This window comes from Maylandia zebra, linkage group LG19, assembly GCF_041146795.1.
Source record: "Maylandia zebra isolate NMK-2024a linkage group LG19, Mzebra_GT3a, whole genome shotgun sequence".
In the NCBI taxonomy this organism is placed as follows: Eukaryota; Metazoa; Chordata; class Actinopteri; order Cichliformes; family Cichlidae; genus Maylandia; species Maylandia zebra.
This window is the reverse complement of record NC_135185.1, coordinates 253,530-267,330: the sequence shown is the minus strand read 5'-3', so window position 1 is coordinate 267,330 and position 13,801 is coordinate 253,530. Positions and strand designations below refer to the sequence as shown.

At 47.8% G+C, this 13,801-nt stretch overlaps 1 protein-coding gene and 1 long non-coding RNA gene across 2 annotated transcripts; both read left to right on the top strand.

Moving 5' to 3' along the window:
* Positions 1-4,790: 4,790 nt before the first annotated feature.
* LOC143414132 (uncharacterized) lies at positions 4,791-5,987 on the top strand (the record flags this gene model as incomplete). Its single annotated transcript, XM_076877845.1, has 1 exon — positions 4,791-5,987. A coding segment is annotated over one exon (1,197 nt), but the record flags the coding sequence as incomplete, so codon positions are not given.
* A 105-nt stretch (positions 5,988-6,092) lies between these two features.
* Positions 6,093-6,570, top strand: LOC143414126 (uncharacterized). Its single transcript, XR_013094675.1, has 2 exons — positions 6,093-6,320; positions 6,402-6,570. It is a non-coding gene; the product is annotated as an uncharacterized LOC143414126 (long non-coding RNA).
* Positions 6,571-13,801: the final 7,231 nt, after the last annotated feature.

Sequence of the window (13,801 nt, the reverse complement as noted above, 5' to 3'; positions counted from 1 at the left end):
TTGCACCGTAGTGGTTAAAATCTCATTCTAATAAGAGTTAAAAGCGCATTTGGTTATTAGGTTTATAGGATTATTGAATTATGGTTAATGGTTGGTAGAATTTTTTTTTTAAACATTATCTGCCAATGAAATCTGCCACCCTTCTCCAAATCTGTGCCCCTACCTGGCCCCCCCAACAAAAATTTTCTAGACACGCCACTGGAGGTGGAGCAGGTAATCCACTAATCTGAAGGCTTTATGACCCAAACACAGTCCCCCACAGTCAGGCACAGAGGGAAGCATTAAGCTTTGGGGATGTTCTTCTGTTGGGGCCACTGACGGGGTCCTGAACAAGAACCTCCTTCCCTCAACCGGAACGCTGAAGATGGCTCATAGATGGAAGCGTGACAATGATCCAAAACATACTGCCAAGGCAACAAAGGAGTGGCTAAAGAAGCACATTATGCTCAAGGTGTGGTCTTGCTAGTCTCCAGACTTCAATGGGAGGGAGATTAAACGTCGAGCTGCCACAGGGCAACCAAACTCTCCGAGGTTCTGGCATTAGGAAATTCCTCCTGAGATGTCTGCAAACCTGGTGACCAGGAAAAGTCTGCACTTGCCAACAAGTGTTTCTCCATCAAATACCAAGTCATTTCTTGCTTGAGGATCAAATACTTATTTCACTCAAAGAAAGGCAAGTCAGTTTAAAACGTTTATGTAATGTGTGTGTGTGGGGGGGGTTAGTTCTTTGAAAGTGCACAAGCTGATATTTCTTCAACAACACGTTCTAAGATATTCTTTTAATAAGATTCCCATCACCATGTAAAGAGAGTAGCCAATGATCTCTCTGTTCATCTGTCACCTCTGCCCCCTTTGAACATTTGTAGGTAAAGCAAATAAGATAAGGTGAGGTGGTGATAAGAAGAGGCTTCAGGTGATCCTTTTTGCCAGTTTCCTCTCTTCCTCCTTCAGTTCCACATATGATTGAGGTCACATGGGGAATTCTTCCCTGGCCTAACTAATGTAATTGCATCAGAGCAATACCCTTAAATGACACCTCACTCCTGCTCTGCATACTAATTGTCCCGGCTCTGTCCTTGCCGCTGACCTTGGAGAATGAGGCCTTCGTTCTCCCAGGGGTGAGTTACGAGGACGATGTGTGTGTACGTCAGTGATCGTGGCGGTTTAGGGAGAAGAAGAAAAAACACTGTCCATCCATTGTTCACATTTCCAAGCAAAGACACTGTCATTCTGCATAACCTCCTCCCACCCTGCCTGCCTCACGGTACGCTGACCTCCCCCTTCGAACACTACCACACATAAACACACATACACCCACCCTCGCCCTCTGCCACCCCATCGCTCCCCTCTATGCATCAATGCAAATTATAACAATGGCCGAGGCTTTATTCAGCGGGGTAAGCCTGCGTGACCTTCTGTGACGGAGAGCAGCAGAGACAAAAGGCCATTTCTCTCTGAATAAGCACACGGACAGCAGCATCTTCCCAACCCAGACGGGGGGTGGGGTGGGGGCAAATGCAAAACAGGTTACAATTGTAAGGGTTTTTAAAGCAAAAGACTGCAGAATGGAAATGAATGCAGAGCAATTCAGTGGAGAGAGCTGAGGGAAAGCACGGAGGCTCCTGCCCCTTTGGAGACTGCTGATACAGGATGTGTCTGGGTTGTTGATCAGGACTCAGCTTTGTGGAACTGACGAAAGCAACCGAATGACAAATTTGCATGGTTTGTGTATTTACATTAGAGATAGAATGCTGTGGTCTCCGAGTTGGGAATGCATTTGTTGCTGGGTTTGGATCCTTAAAAGGATCGGTTCTTCCAGTCGCTGCATTGAGTTTTAATGAAGAAGAGTTTCAGCAAACACCTCTGTAAGTGTCACCCGAAACCTTGGCCGATTGTGAACCACACCCGTTCACACCGTGGCTTGTGTGATTAGGCAGAGGATCAATACAGATTGAAAATGTGACGTCATTCAGGGGCAAAACCGCAAAGGATTCTGGGAACTCGTGGCAAGAGGTACTAGCGCACGCAGGCTTTCAATTGAAATCCGTTACACAGCGATAAAAAGAAACACAAAAAATGGCAAGAAGCTGTTGTATTATTAACTGCAATAGCCGGTCGCATGACAGCCACGGGAAGTTGACGGGTAAAGAGATCGGTTGTTATCAGATTACGTTGTTGAAGAGAAATTGTTCGAGTCGTGTTTCCGAAGTAACAAAGAGGCGACTGGATTGCAGCCATTCAAAGATCAAATATAACGTCCCAGAACCCTCCAGCTCACAGGTTAATCTGCTCCAAGCATTTACACAGAGGTCAGAGTTTTGTAGTAGTTAATATGTCATTTTTCTTAACATAATTGGTGATATAGGTTACAAGCAAGTCTGGCGCTGAACAGAAATGGTCGCGCTATGCTCCTTTGTTTATTGTGCATAAATAGTGAATTGTCCTGACACAATATTGTGTTTCGCTTCTGTTATTATGGTACATTGACAAAAACATATACTTTTATTCACAGGATAAAACAGTTGTATTGTATCACTAATTGTCCACTGCGATTACAGCATACAATATTATTGTCACTGCTACATTTCTGTGATGCTACCAGAAATTATTTCCACTACTAATTAATTACCGTTGAGCTCAAAGGTTATATTAATAAACGGTTAACGAATGTGTATTTATGAAGATGATTTGTGAGACTGGTAAACTTATGATACGTACGATGGTCTGTCGTTCTACACGGTGCATTTCAAGGTCCTGCACCCATCCGTCGGTAAACTGTACCTGGGCTTGTTGCAGTGACCTGAAGTTACTAAACTTCATGAGTGTATGCACTCACTCCAAGAACCGTATGATTATAAATATGAGCGTGGTGAAAGTTGGGCAGCACGCTAACGTCTTTTGTCCACTCTGTGTGCTCGTAAGGGTCTGACCCTTTCACTCCTTAGATTTTTTTCCTCGTATCTTTTCTTTGACTTTTCATCAAGTCTGTCTTTATACGGACCAGCATTGTTCTCCTTTGTTTTGTACATAACCTTTTTGTGCAGCAAAGAAAAAGCAACAAGGTATTGGAACCGGAGAATAAACGTTTTGCGGTGCTGCAAATGTTTACGTTTGATGTGGTACTTGGATTGTTTTGCCACGAGTTCCCGGCATGCAATGCACGAAAGTCACGTGGTCCGTCAATCTCTATAGGGGGTCCCTGGCCCTGCCAGAGATACTCTCAGTGTCACGGACCCGGCTCTGGGGACTCGGGGTCCGTGGGCAGTGGGGACTGTGACTGTTATTGTTATTATTATTATTATTATTTGGTGTGTTGTCTGCACTGCCCCTATGCACATCTGTATGTAGGCAGGTATGTGTGTGTTTTGCCTTTCTGCTGTGGCCAAGTTACAGGCACCTTCAGCCCTGGGGGCGTGGTCTAACTTGAGGGCTGGCCACACCCGAAGTCCTGGCCGCACACCTGCTCCTCATCTGGGCTCGTCGGGGGAGCTATTTAGATGAGCGATGGAGCTTCCACCGACGCGGGATTATTGCGTTTGACTACACGTCAGTCTTCAAACAAGTCAAGTGTGAGTGTATGCCTGCTGGGATAAGTGTTAACGGCTGCCTCTATTGTTTTCCCCTCAGGAGGAGTGTGGGACGAGAAGGAGCAGTGAGCACAGGGAGTTCAGGGACACTGGGGCAGAGAGCACTACACGGGGACTTTTGGGAAGAAGACACTACACGGGAGTCTGGGAAACTGGGGATTTATTGTTGTTTACTTCACCACCTTGTAAATAAACACTGTTGCACTGAAGAGTCCGGCGTTTGGGTCCTATTTCCCCATCTCCCCACGGTCTGCCAGCCAGACCGTGACAGAATAATCCCGCCGCTATGGGCCCAGCGGACTCAAGGACCGTCTCACAGGAGGAATTGCTCGCCCAGCTCTGGAAATACTGTCGGAGCATTATCCAGGCGGCGGATCCACATCAGAGACACATGCAGGTCGTATTTTTTGATGCCTTCCTGTCTTCAACCACCTGTTCCATGAGCTTTCTGGACATTGCAAAACTAATTCAAATTGTAACTGTGTTGAGGGCGAGCTCTAGCTTTGAACTGTTTGGTTTAGGCTGTCTGGGCAAGGAGGATGCGGCTGCCTCCCTGGCAGCCCTCGCTGCCTGGTTTTTTCTTAATAGGCGGAAGGTTTTCCCACCGCCGCTTGCTGCTCACCTATTGGACCCTCCACTGCAAGGAGGACGGCGCCCTACTCCATCTCCTCTCACTTCTTCAATGGCCTCTGTGCCAGCAGACCAAAGACCGGCAGTGCTGGTCACCACAGTGAGTAGACCGGACCCTGTCATTTTAACGAATCCAGTCACAGATGAACAGGGGACAGGTTCCTTTGCCCCGCCAACACGAAAGAGACGGCGCCGGCGTCATCCTCGTCAAACCGTAGCTCACCTCACTCCTGTGGTTTGGGAAGAACCAGCTGACTCTGGACTGACCGCACGAGGAGCCGCGGACCCAGTGCTAGAACATGAGCCTGCCACTACAGACAATCGGGAGGCTGAGATTCTCCCCAGGGCTTCCCCAGAGGCTGAACTGGAGGCCTCAGTTGCCTCTGGCCCCCTGGAAATTGCTGAGCCAGCGGTAACATTGTTTTCCTCTCCACCCTTCATGTTGGACATATCACCCTCACTTCAATTAGCTGCCCAGCTAGTCGGTCAGTCATCATCTGTTCCACCTTCCACATCCACTGCTCTGCCACCGCCTGCTGCTGCCATGTCGCCGTCCTCACCGCCGGGTGACCGGCTCAGCGTGCGGGGGGATCCCGCGCTGCAGCCGGAGGAGCTCAGCAAGCCGGAGGAGCTCAGCGAGCCAGCTGGGGGGCCAGCGCCGCTGCTGGAGGAGCTCAACGAGCCGGAGCTGGAGCTCGGCTCGCTGAGCCGCAGGAGGAGCTCGCGCTGCCCAAGCAGGAGCTCAGCGAGCGGGAGCCGCAGGAGGAGCTCGCGCTGCCCGAGCAGGAGCTCAGCGAGCGGGAGCCGCAGGAGGAGCTCGCGCTGCCCGAGCAGGAGCTCAGCGAGCGGGAGCCGCAGGAGGAGCTCGCGCTGCCCGAGCAGGAGCTCAGCGAGCGGGAGCCGCGGGTGGAGCTCGCGCTGCCCGAGCAGGAGCTCAGCGAGCGGGGGGAGCCCGCGTCGCCAGCTGTGGAGCTCAGCGAGCCGGAGGAGCTCAGCGAGCCAGAGCCGGAGGAGCCCAGCGAGCTAGAGCCGGAGGAGCCCAGCGAGCTAATGCCGGAGGAGCCCAGCGAGCTAATGCCGGAGGAGCCCAGCGAGCTAATGCCGGAGGAGCACTGTGAGCTGGAGCAGCTCAGCGAGCCACCCACTGAGAAACCCGCACCGCTGCTGGCGGACCTCAACAAGCCGGAGGGACCGGCGTTGCCAGCAGAGGAGCTCAGCGAGCCTGGTGAGCCCGCGCTGCCACCGGAGGAGCTCGGAGGTCCGGAGGGATCCGCTGAGCCAGAGCTGGAGGTCGGCGTGCCTGAGGGGCCGCCACGTCCAGCAGCCCGGCCGCCACGTCCAGCAGCCCGGCCGCCACGTCCTGCAGCCCGGCCGCCATGTCCTGCAGCCCGGCCGGTACATCGGGAATCGTGGGTTGTGCTGAGGCGGGAGCAGCAACGCCGCCGCCACCGGACCCGTGGCCGCCCGCCGGAACTGCAACGCCGTCGCCACCGGATCCATGGCAGGCCGCCTGAAGCGTTCTGCTCCCATCACGGGGTTGGAGGTAGGCCGCCCGAACGGTTTTCCCACCACTGCCTGACCCATAGCGGGTTTTGCCTGCTTGCGGTCCACTTGGTCGGCCGCAAGAACTGTTGCTGCCACCATGGCAGTGGTTGGACTTTTGAACTGGGGTTTTCCGGCCCTCCGTCCTGTTTCCCCCCCGCCGCCCGCCCTGAGATGGTTGGGTTGTGGTTTTTGTTGTGTTTTGGGTCGTCGGGAGCCGACCCTTAGAGGGGGGGTACTGTCACGGACCCGGCTCTGGGGACTCGGGGTCCGTGGGCAGTGGGGACTGTGACTGTTATTGTTATTATTATTATTATTATTTGGTGTGTTGTCTGCACTGCCCCTATGCACATCTGTATGTAGGCAGGTATGTGTGTGTTTTGCCTTTCTGCTGTGGCCAAGTTACAGGCACCTTCAGCCCTGGGGGCGTGGTCTAACTTGAGGGCTGGCCACACCCGAAGTCCTGGCCGCACACCTGCTCCTCATCTGGGCTCGTCGGGGGAGCTATTTAGATGAGCGATGGAGCTTCCACCGACGCGGGATTATTGCGTTTGACTACACGTCAGTCTTCAAACAAGTCAAGTGTGAGTGTATGCCTGCTGGGATAAGTGTTAACGGCTGCCTCTATTGTTTTCCCCTCAGGAGGAGTGTGGGACGAGAAGGAGCAGTGAGCACGGGGAGTGCAGGGACACTGGGGCAGAGAGCACTACACGGGGACTTTTGGGAAGAAGACACTACACGGGAGTCTGGGAAACTGGGGATTTATTGTTGTTTACTTCACCACCTTGTAAATAAACACTGTTGCACTGAAGAGTCCGGCGTTTGGGTCCTATTTCCCCATCTCCCCACGGTCTGCCAGCCAGACCGTGACACTCAGGCTACGTCTACACTAATCCAGATAATTTTCAAAGCAGTGTTTTTGTCTAAAAATGCTGCACGCTATCATTTTCAATTGTTTTAATCCACACTGAAAATGCTTATGTTCTTGTACTGAGCATGCATGAAATGCAAGACAATTCAACCTGCGTTATTTCTGTCTGCCGTTTATTTACTTTCCCTGCTCTTTGAAACGTCGAGGAAAACGTTTTTTAAATGGACTAACAATGAGGTGGAGTTGCTTCTGTGAGTAACACAAAAGCACAAAGTTGCAAAAGTGAGTGAGAGTTAAAGAAGTTGAAGAAAAGCTGTTTGGAGCCTCCCTCTGCTATCTTAGTTTAATTGGTCACATGAGTGCATCACATGACTAAAATTGGTCAGGTTTTCCAAAGCCTCCATTTAAACAGTCCACACTGTGACACGGAAACAACGTTTTCAAATCTATCCACTTTGGAGAACATTTTCAAAAAGCTCTGTTTTCCTTGACCAAAAGCGCCGTCTGAGTGTGGACGAAGCCTGAAACTTCTTGGGTGAGATCCCAAAAGGTTGATTCTGTTCATCTGGACATTTTCAGTGGGAGAAACGTTTCGTCACCAGGTATCTTCTTCAGTCTCAGCTGACTGCAGGTCTCCAACCTTATAAACAGACCTTTGCACAATGACTCAAACCAGCCCACTGAATGAACAACGGGCTGCGAGGTAACCTTCTCTGATGAGGGGTGAAACGTCTTCAAAGAAGTCCAGAAGCTTTTCTTTCCAAGCTTGTATTCACCTGTATGCACACTCGTTACACCCGCCGTTTATCGAACGGAGCAAAGCATGAATCCGTTACAGCGATTTCTCAGCATCCATGTTCTTTTTGGTCATCGTTTCAAATGTAATGCTTTCTTTTCCTTGTCTCTAGCTACGTGCTGGTCTTCGGTAAATTTCCATACATATAGAAAAAGTTTTTTGAGCAAATACACAAATGGCCATAGTGCTGTAGTTATCAGTATATAAGAGAACATTTCAGAGTTGAGGTGTTGGACAACTTCTTTGAAATGTACCGTTATCGCAGAACAGATGAATTTGCTGTGGCAGTGATTATTTCTCCACCGAGCTCTGCTGCAATCTGGTAGCTTCCCCTATTCTGTCTGTGGATCGTGAAAAACATCAGACGAGTCCCAAACACTGCAAAAACCTCCTCTGAGGTTAAAGCCTGCATCTCACACTCTGTTACAGGCGTGGGATTCTGCTCTCCTTGTACAGGTGTTTCTGCACTACTGTGAGATGTAAGGAAATTTGGAAGAAGAGCAGTTGGCCGTGGCTATTTTGTCATTTTTGCAGCTTATTGCACTCAAATGCATTACTACACACATACGCTGTCCCTTTTCTTCCTGTTTGGAAAAATGCAAAGAGGGTGGTTTTGTGGGATTTAGCGTTTTCCTCTCCAGCTGTTCTTGTACGGATCGTTTTGTCTGAGAGCACAGCAGGTTTAATCTAGTTCAGATAATTTCACTGCGCCTTGTAATGGGGTCCCTAAAGATGAAACCTGCTCGTGTTTTCACAGGGCTGGAAAAAAAGCAGGAACCTTTTAACCAAAACTCCATCCTGCTCCGGAGCAGGCGCAGGCATGAAGCTATTTTAGCATCCTGCCTCCTGCCCCTGGGACCAGGCATTAGACAGTCACCCTCCCCACCGCACCCACACACACAAACAACAAGCCTGCATCCACACACACACTCCAGGCCTCATGCACTTCCCCTTAATGTCTGGCAATTTGCCAGGTTGTCATTGAAAAGGTAAGTGTTGATTTCAGTAGTAATGATAGGCAATGCAGAGAAGGGTGGGAAACTTCAGAACAACGAAGCAGTCCTTTGGAGTTTTTTTCTTTTCTTTCTTTTCTCCCTCACCTCCTCCTCCTCCTCCTCTGGAAAGGGAGAGAAGTGTCAAGTTTGTGACAAGTGATACCCCCCCACCCCCACCCCACGCACGCCTGTAAAGGCGTTGACGATGGAAAATTTGTGGAGTTGCGTTCTTCGCAGATAGTTTGACCTACTTAGGTTAGCAGAGCGCCTAACACACGCAGGTTTTGTGCAGCCTTATATTTTTGTTGAGGATGATTCTGACTGAATTAGAAAACTGGAGAGATGAGCTAACATCCAGTAAAATTATATCATTACATATCTCAGTGTGCTAAAACCTTCCACTGACATCGTCTGTCTGAGGTTCCTCCAGCTGTGGCTCTAAAATATTTTTAAAACTTACAAAATACTTTGATTACATCACCGAGCAATAACGTGTAAATACTGATAAATCTATTCTTACTGAGGTTTCTGTGCAGCAGCAGTTAATTAGAACATGTTTTTACCCTTCATGTTAATCTGTGCATCATGTTAAACTCTTTTTCATATGCAACTGTAGAAGTTGAAGCTTTTGTCACCAATTTCATATGCAGCACATGCATATAGATATGTACATTTAATGAATATAATCATGATATAGGGAGAAACCTTTATTCACAGGTACATTCAAGACAATCAAGATCACTTTACAAGCAATTAAATACCAAAATCACCATATGGAATAAAGCATAAAATAACCCCATAGATGTACAGAGTATAACAGTCGCTGTCAAAGAGATAGAAACACAGTCAGTCATTAGAAATAATAATAAAACTAACAGAATAAAGTCCCCTGACAGCAGCAGCATTCACTCATCAGTGGAATAAAAACACTGTTATAATATTTCCACTGAACGTTATGTTAACATTTATAGTTTTACATCAAATTGCCTTGTATCTGTCCTTCACATCACACAGATGCTGAATGCTTCCCTGGAAACATTTGCACTGTTCCTTTTTCAAAATTAATAGTTTTCATAAGAAAACTTTGGTTATTTAGTAACTAATTTATTCTTCCCTTTGTTGGTGATTTGCTCTGATTAGTGAACTGGGATGGCAGCTAGTTTGTTTCTACCAGTGAGCAGGGTGTCAGTGGAAAGTGTTGACAATGAAAGAAGAAAGAGGGGAAGACGTGTTTAGAGGCAGCAAGGCTGAAGAAATGTAGGCTTGGAGGTGACAGTGGGGACCTTAAATGTAGGGACTATGGATGATAAGCTGGCTGACATGATGGAGAGAAGGAGTGTAGGAGACAATGTGGACGGAGGCCAGGAGCACCGGAGGCAGATTCAAACCTCGGTGTAGAAGAGACATGGAGTCGAAAAAAATCAGACGGGATCATTAGTTTAAAGCCGGAAATCAAAGAGTTGATGTTGAATGTAGTCATTGTGTGCGCCCAGCAGGGTGGATGTCAGGAGGGAAAGAGTGGACTGGTAGAGTGTGTGAGGGAGGTGACTGGAGCATGCTGGGACAGACATGTAGGAGAATAAAACACAGGCTATGAGATGTTGTTCTGAAGGTATTTAATGCAATAGCAGAGGAAACATGGGACAGATGAAAAAGGTAGTGCTGTGATGCTAGGTGCACAGCAAAGAGAGAGGCTGTAGGAGCGAGCTGTATGTGAGGCTGAATACTGTGTTAGCGAGCTGCATTCATAAACAGCATGGGTGCACATACCTGCTAAAACGAGTAAATAAGTAACTGTGCAATAAACTACTACAGTTACACTGACCACAGGCACACAGACCTGGCTCCACTTTACCTCCACATTTTTGTACCAGGCTGTAAATATGATTCTCTATTCTATTTTAAACCAGTGCCTTGTTTTACACGCTAACACACTCACACACACACACACACACATATAGAGAAGACAAGTTCTTCTTTGGGCGGAGAAACAGATAGCAAGGCTCAGAGGGATGGGTGGGGGTGCTAGAGATATTTAAAGGCAAAGGAGATGGGCTTTGTTAAAGATGCGATTCCCCTGGGTTTCCCTTCCTTTAGTCGAAGGGATCTAATAGCACGATGCTCCTTTTCGAGCAACACCTACTTTGCTGGGGGGGAGATAGGATGGCGTGTAATTATACTGCAAGGGCTTTCAGAGCCCTGACATACCTGTCACCGGGGAAGGAGAGGAATGAGGAGACATCTGCATACCTTTTAGCTCTTACTTCAGAATATAGAAACTTGTCCTTTCTCATTTGTTTCCACCTATTGTGCTTTTTTTCTCCTCCTTCCACTTGCTAGAAGAAGCTTGTTTTAGAAGTTTAGGGCTTGTACTCAATGCCTGTTTGATGACTTTTAAGGAGGGAAAAAAAGTGAAAGCAAGGAGGCGCTTTTGATTTTGATTTGAGAAATGGTGACTAATGAGAGGAGATAATCACTGTAGAAGTTGAAGCTTTTGTCACCAATTCAAATGTTGTTTGAACACATTCATTTCATCATTTGTACAATAACAAATTGAACTTAATAACTCACAGTGATAATCAGGGATCAAACACAATAGAAAAACAATAAAAGACAGATGGGATGCTTCAAAGCCAGCGTGGATTCAGCATGAACATGAGAACATACTGAGACCAGATACAAAATGATGCATTCACCTGATCACGTGTGTCGCAGAGGCATGGACGAAGGCATGGATGAGGCCCAGCATGTCTGGACCACACTTTAGGTGATGGTGTTGTAGGGGTTACACACACCTCAGGGCAAACCCATACCTGTGTGGGTTTCTTTCTCCCACAGTGCAAAAACTGTTAGATTCATTGGTGATTCTGTTAAGGCCACAGAGCTGTAGATACTGGGTATAGACATATGCACGTAGCATGTAGTTCTTTGAGCTGCCAGTAAATCCACTGTGCAGGTAGATGGCAGTCATTAATCAAGCATACTTTGCCCATTTAGCAACAGCATCACTATAAATTACAGCCGGACCAGACGGTCCTGCACCAGGCTACAATCAAAGTCACATGACACCATATGATGAATGAATCTTCATCAGTGAAGGAAAGTCCTCTTATCAGATATCAGATTCCTGAGATACGTACTGAAGGCTGGCAGCAGGGCAGATATCACAAATGACACCTTTGGAGTATTTGAACTGAATCATGTGACAATGATATGGTTTGCTGTGAGATACAGAGCCTCAAAGATGTTTCCACTTCAACACCATTGGACGACGTCACATTGGTCTTTTAATCAAACCTGTATTCTGTTTCTGCCATTTGGTATTTATCATGTTGACGTCTTTTTTTGTGAAATATTTTGGCAGATGTGCATTTTCCATAGCCCTTCCAGCCTTATTTATTATTTATTATATTCTCGTGTACATAGTGTTCCCATATTTCTTTCTTCTCCTTCAGTATTTTGTCTTTTACTTCCACACTTTGTGGTCTTGCTACATAAAGTCTAATACAATCTATGGATCCATGTTATCTTCCTAGCACAACTAGTCTCTCCAGAGTGTCAGCAGAAACTATCCATCCATCCATCTTCATCCGCTTTATCCGGGGCCGGGTCGCGGGGGCAGCAGCCTAAGCAGAGAGGCCCAGACCTCCCTCTCCCCAGCCACCTCCTCCAGCTTATCCGGGGGAATACCAAGGCGTTCCCAGGCCAGCCGAGAGATATAATCTCTCCAGCGTGTCCTGGGTCTGCCCCGGGGCCTCCTCCTGGTGGGACATGCCTGGAACACCTCACCCAGGAGGCGCCCAGGGGGCATCCTTGTCAGATGCCCGAACCACCTCAGCTGGCTCCTTTCGATGTGCAGCAGCAGCTGCTCTACTCTGAGCCCCTCCCGGATGGCCAAACTTCTCACCCTATCTCTAAGGGAGAGGCCAGCCACCCTTCGGAGGAAGCTCATTTCTGCCGCTTGTATTTGCGATCTCGTTCTTTCGGTCACTACCCACAGCTCGTGGCCATAGGTGAGGGTAGGGACGTAGATCGACCGGTAAATTGAGAGCTTCGCTTTTACACTCAGCTCCCTCTTCACCACGACGGACCGGTGCAGCGTCCGCATTACTGCAGCTGCAGCCCCAATCCGTCTGTCGATCTCCGGCTCCCTTCTCCCATCACTCGCGAACAAGACCCCGAGATACTTGAACTCCTCCACTTGGGGCAGGAACTCATCCCCGTCCCGTCAGATTTATTTACACAGCACCAAATCACAGCAACAGTCACCTCAAGGCGCTTTACATTGTAATAATAATACATCCAGAGAAACGACACTACAACATATTAGCTTGTTTCTCTGTGTATCGGGTGGATGCTGTGAGAAAAGTCCACCAGTGGCCTGTAGGTGCTGTGATGTTGTCCCTGGATTGTCCTACAGTGTACTGGCCTTCAAGTTTCTTAAATGTGTCATAACAAGTAAAGCAGTTGAAAGTGCGTCTCATCCCATTATGATATCAATCAGTCCCAAGATGCAGCTGCTGATGTCAAATTCTTAAGTGTTAAAAATGCGATTCCACTGACCCAGGCTTTGTGCCTGCATCGGTCCAACAGCACCTCGCCCACAGCTGCAGAGAGCACAGCAGAGCAGGAGGACCGTGGTACAATTGTTACGAGCAGCTTTGTGCAGGTAGCTTACAGACCCCACCTTGTTCGCTTTTATGTCTAACAGCAGGGGAGAAATGTTAAATTGTACCAGCCCCTCTTTACATGTATATAAAAATGTCCTGAACAAGATTCCTATCTTAATAGATGAAGCAGAAGCAAAAGAACTATAATTTTAATCAAATCCTGGCCCTTATTGGTGTGACGCCGCTGAGTGCCATCGAAGCTTAAAATTCATGTTGTTGGGAGCTTGGAGAAAGAAACTCAGCGGGTGGTGTCTCACAGTGTAATTATCCCTCACTTACAGGTATTTCTGTCGCCACAGTCATTATCTTCCCTTGTAAAGAGGAAATCAATTTACAATGTACAGATGTATATGAGGAGTTGGAGATTGCCCAGAGGAGAGGAAAAAAGGGGAAGAAAGGCATTCTGGTGAAAGGGGGAGAGGGAAAATTGAGGATAGATGACTTGTTATTGGTCTGCATGCGGGGCTTGTTTGTTTGTTCGTCTGATTGGCTGTAGTTAGAGTGGCGTTGGGTTTGAGAGAGCAGCACAATGAAAAATGTGTCTTTGAATTCAACTCATTATTAAGTTTTATTACTGTGTTCCAAACAAGAGGCAGTATCACTTTTACAGACTCTATCGAACACTAGCTGCTTTGAAAGAACCCCCAAATTTAAATCTGTTCACTTTTTTATTTATGTTTTCGAGATGACAAATGTTTACATGCAAATTG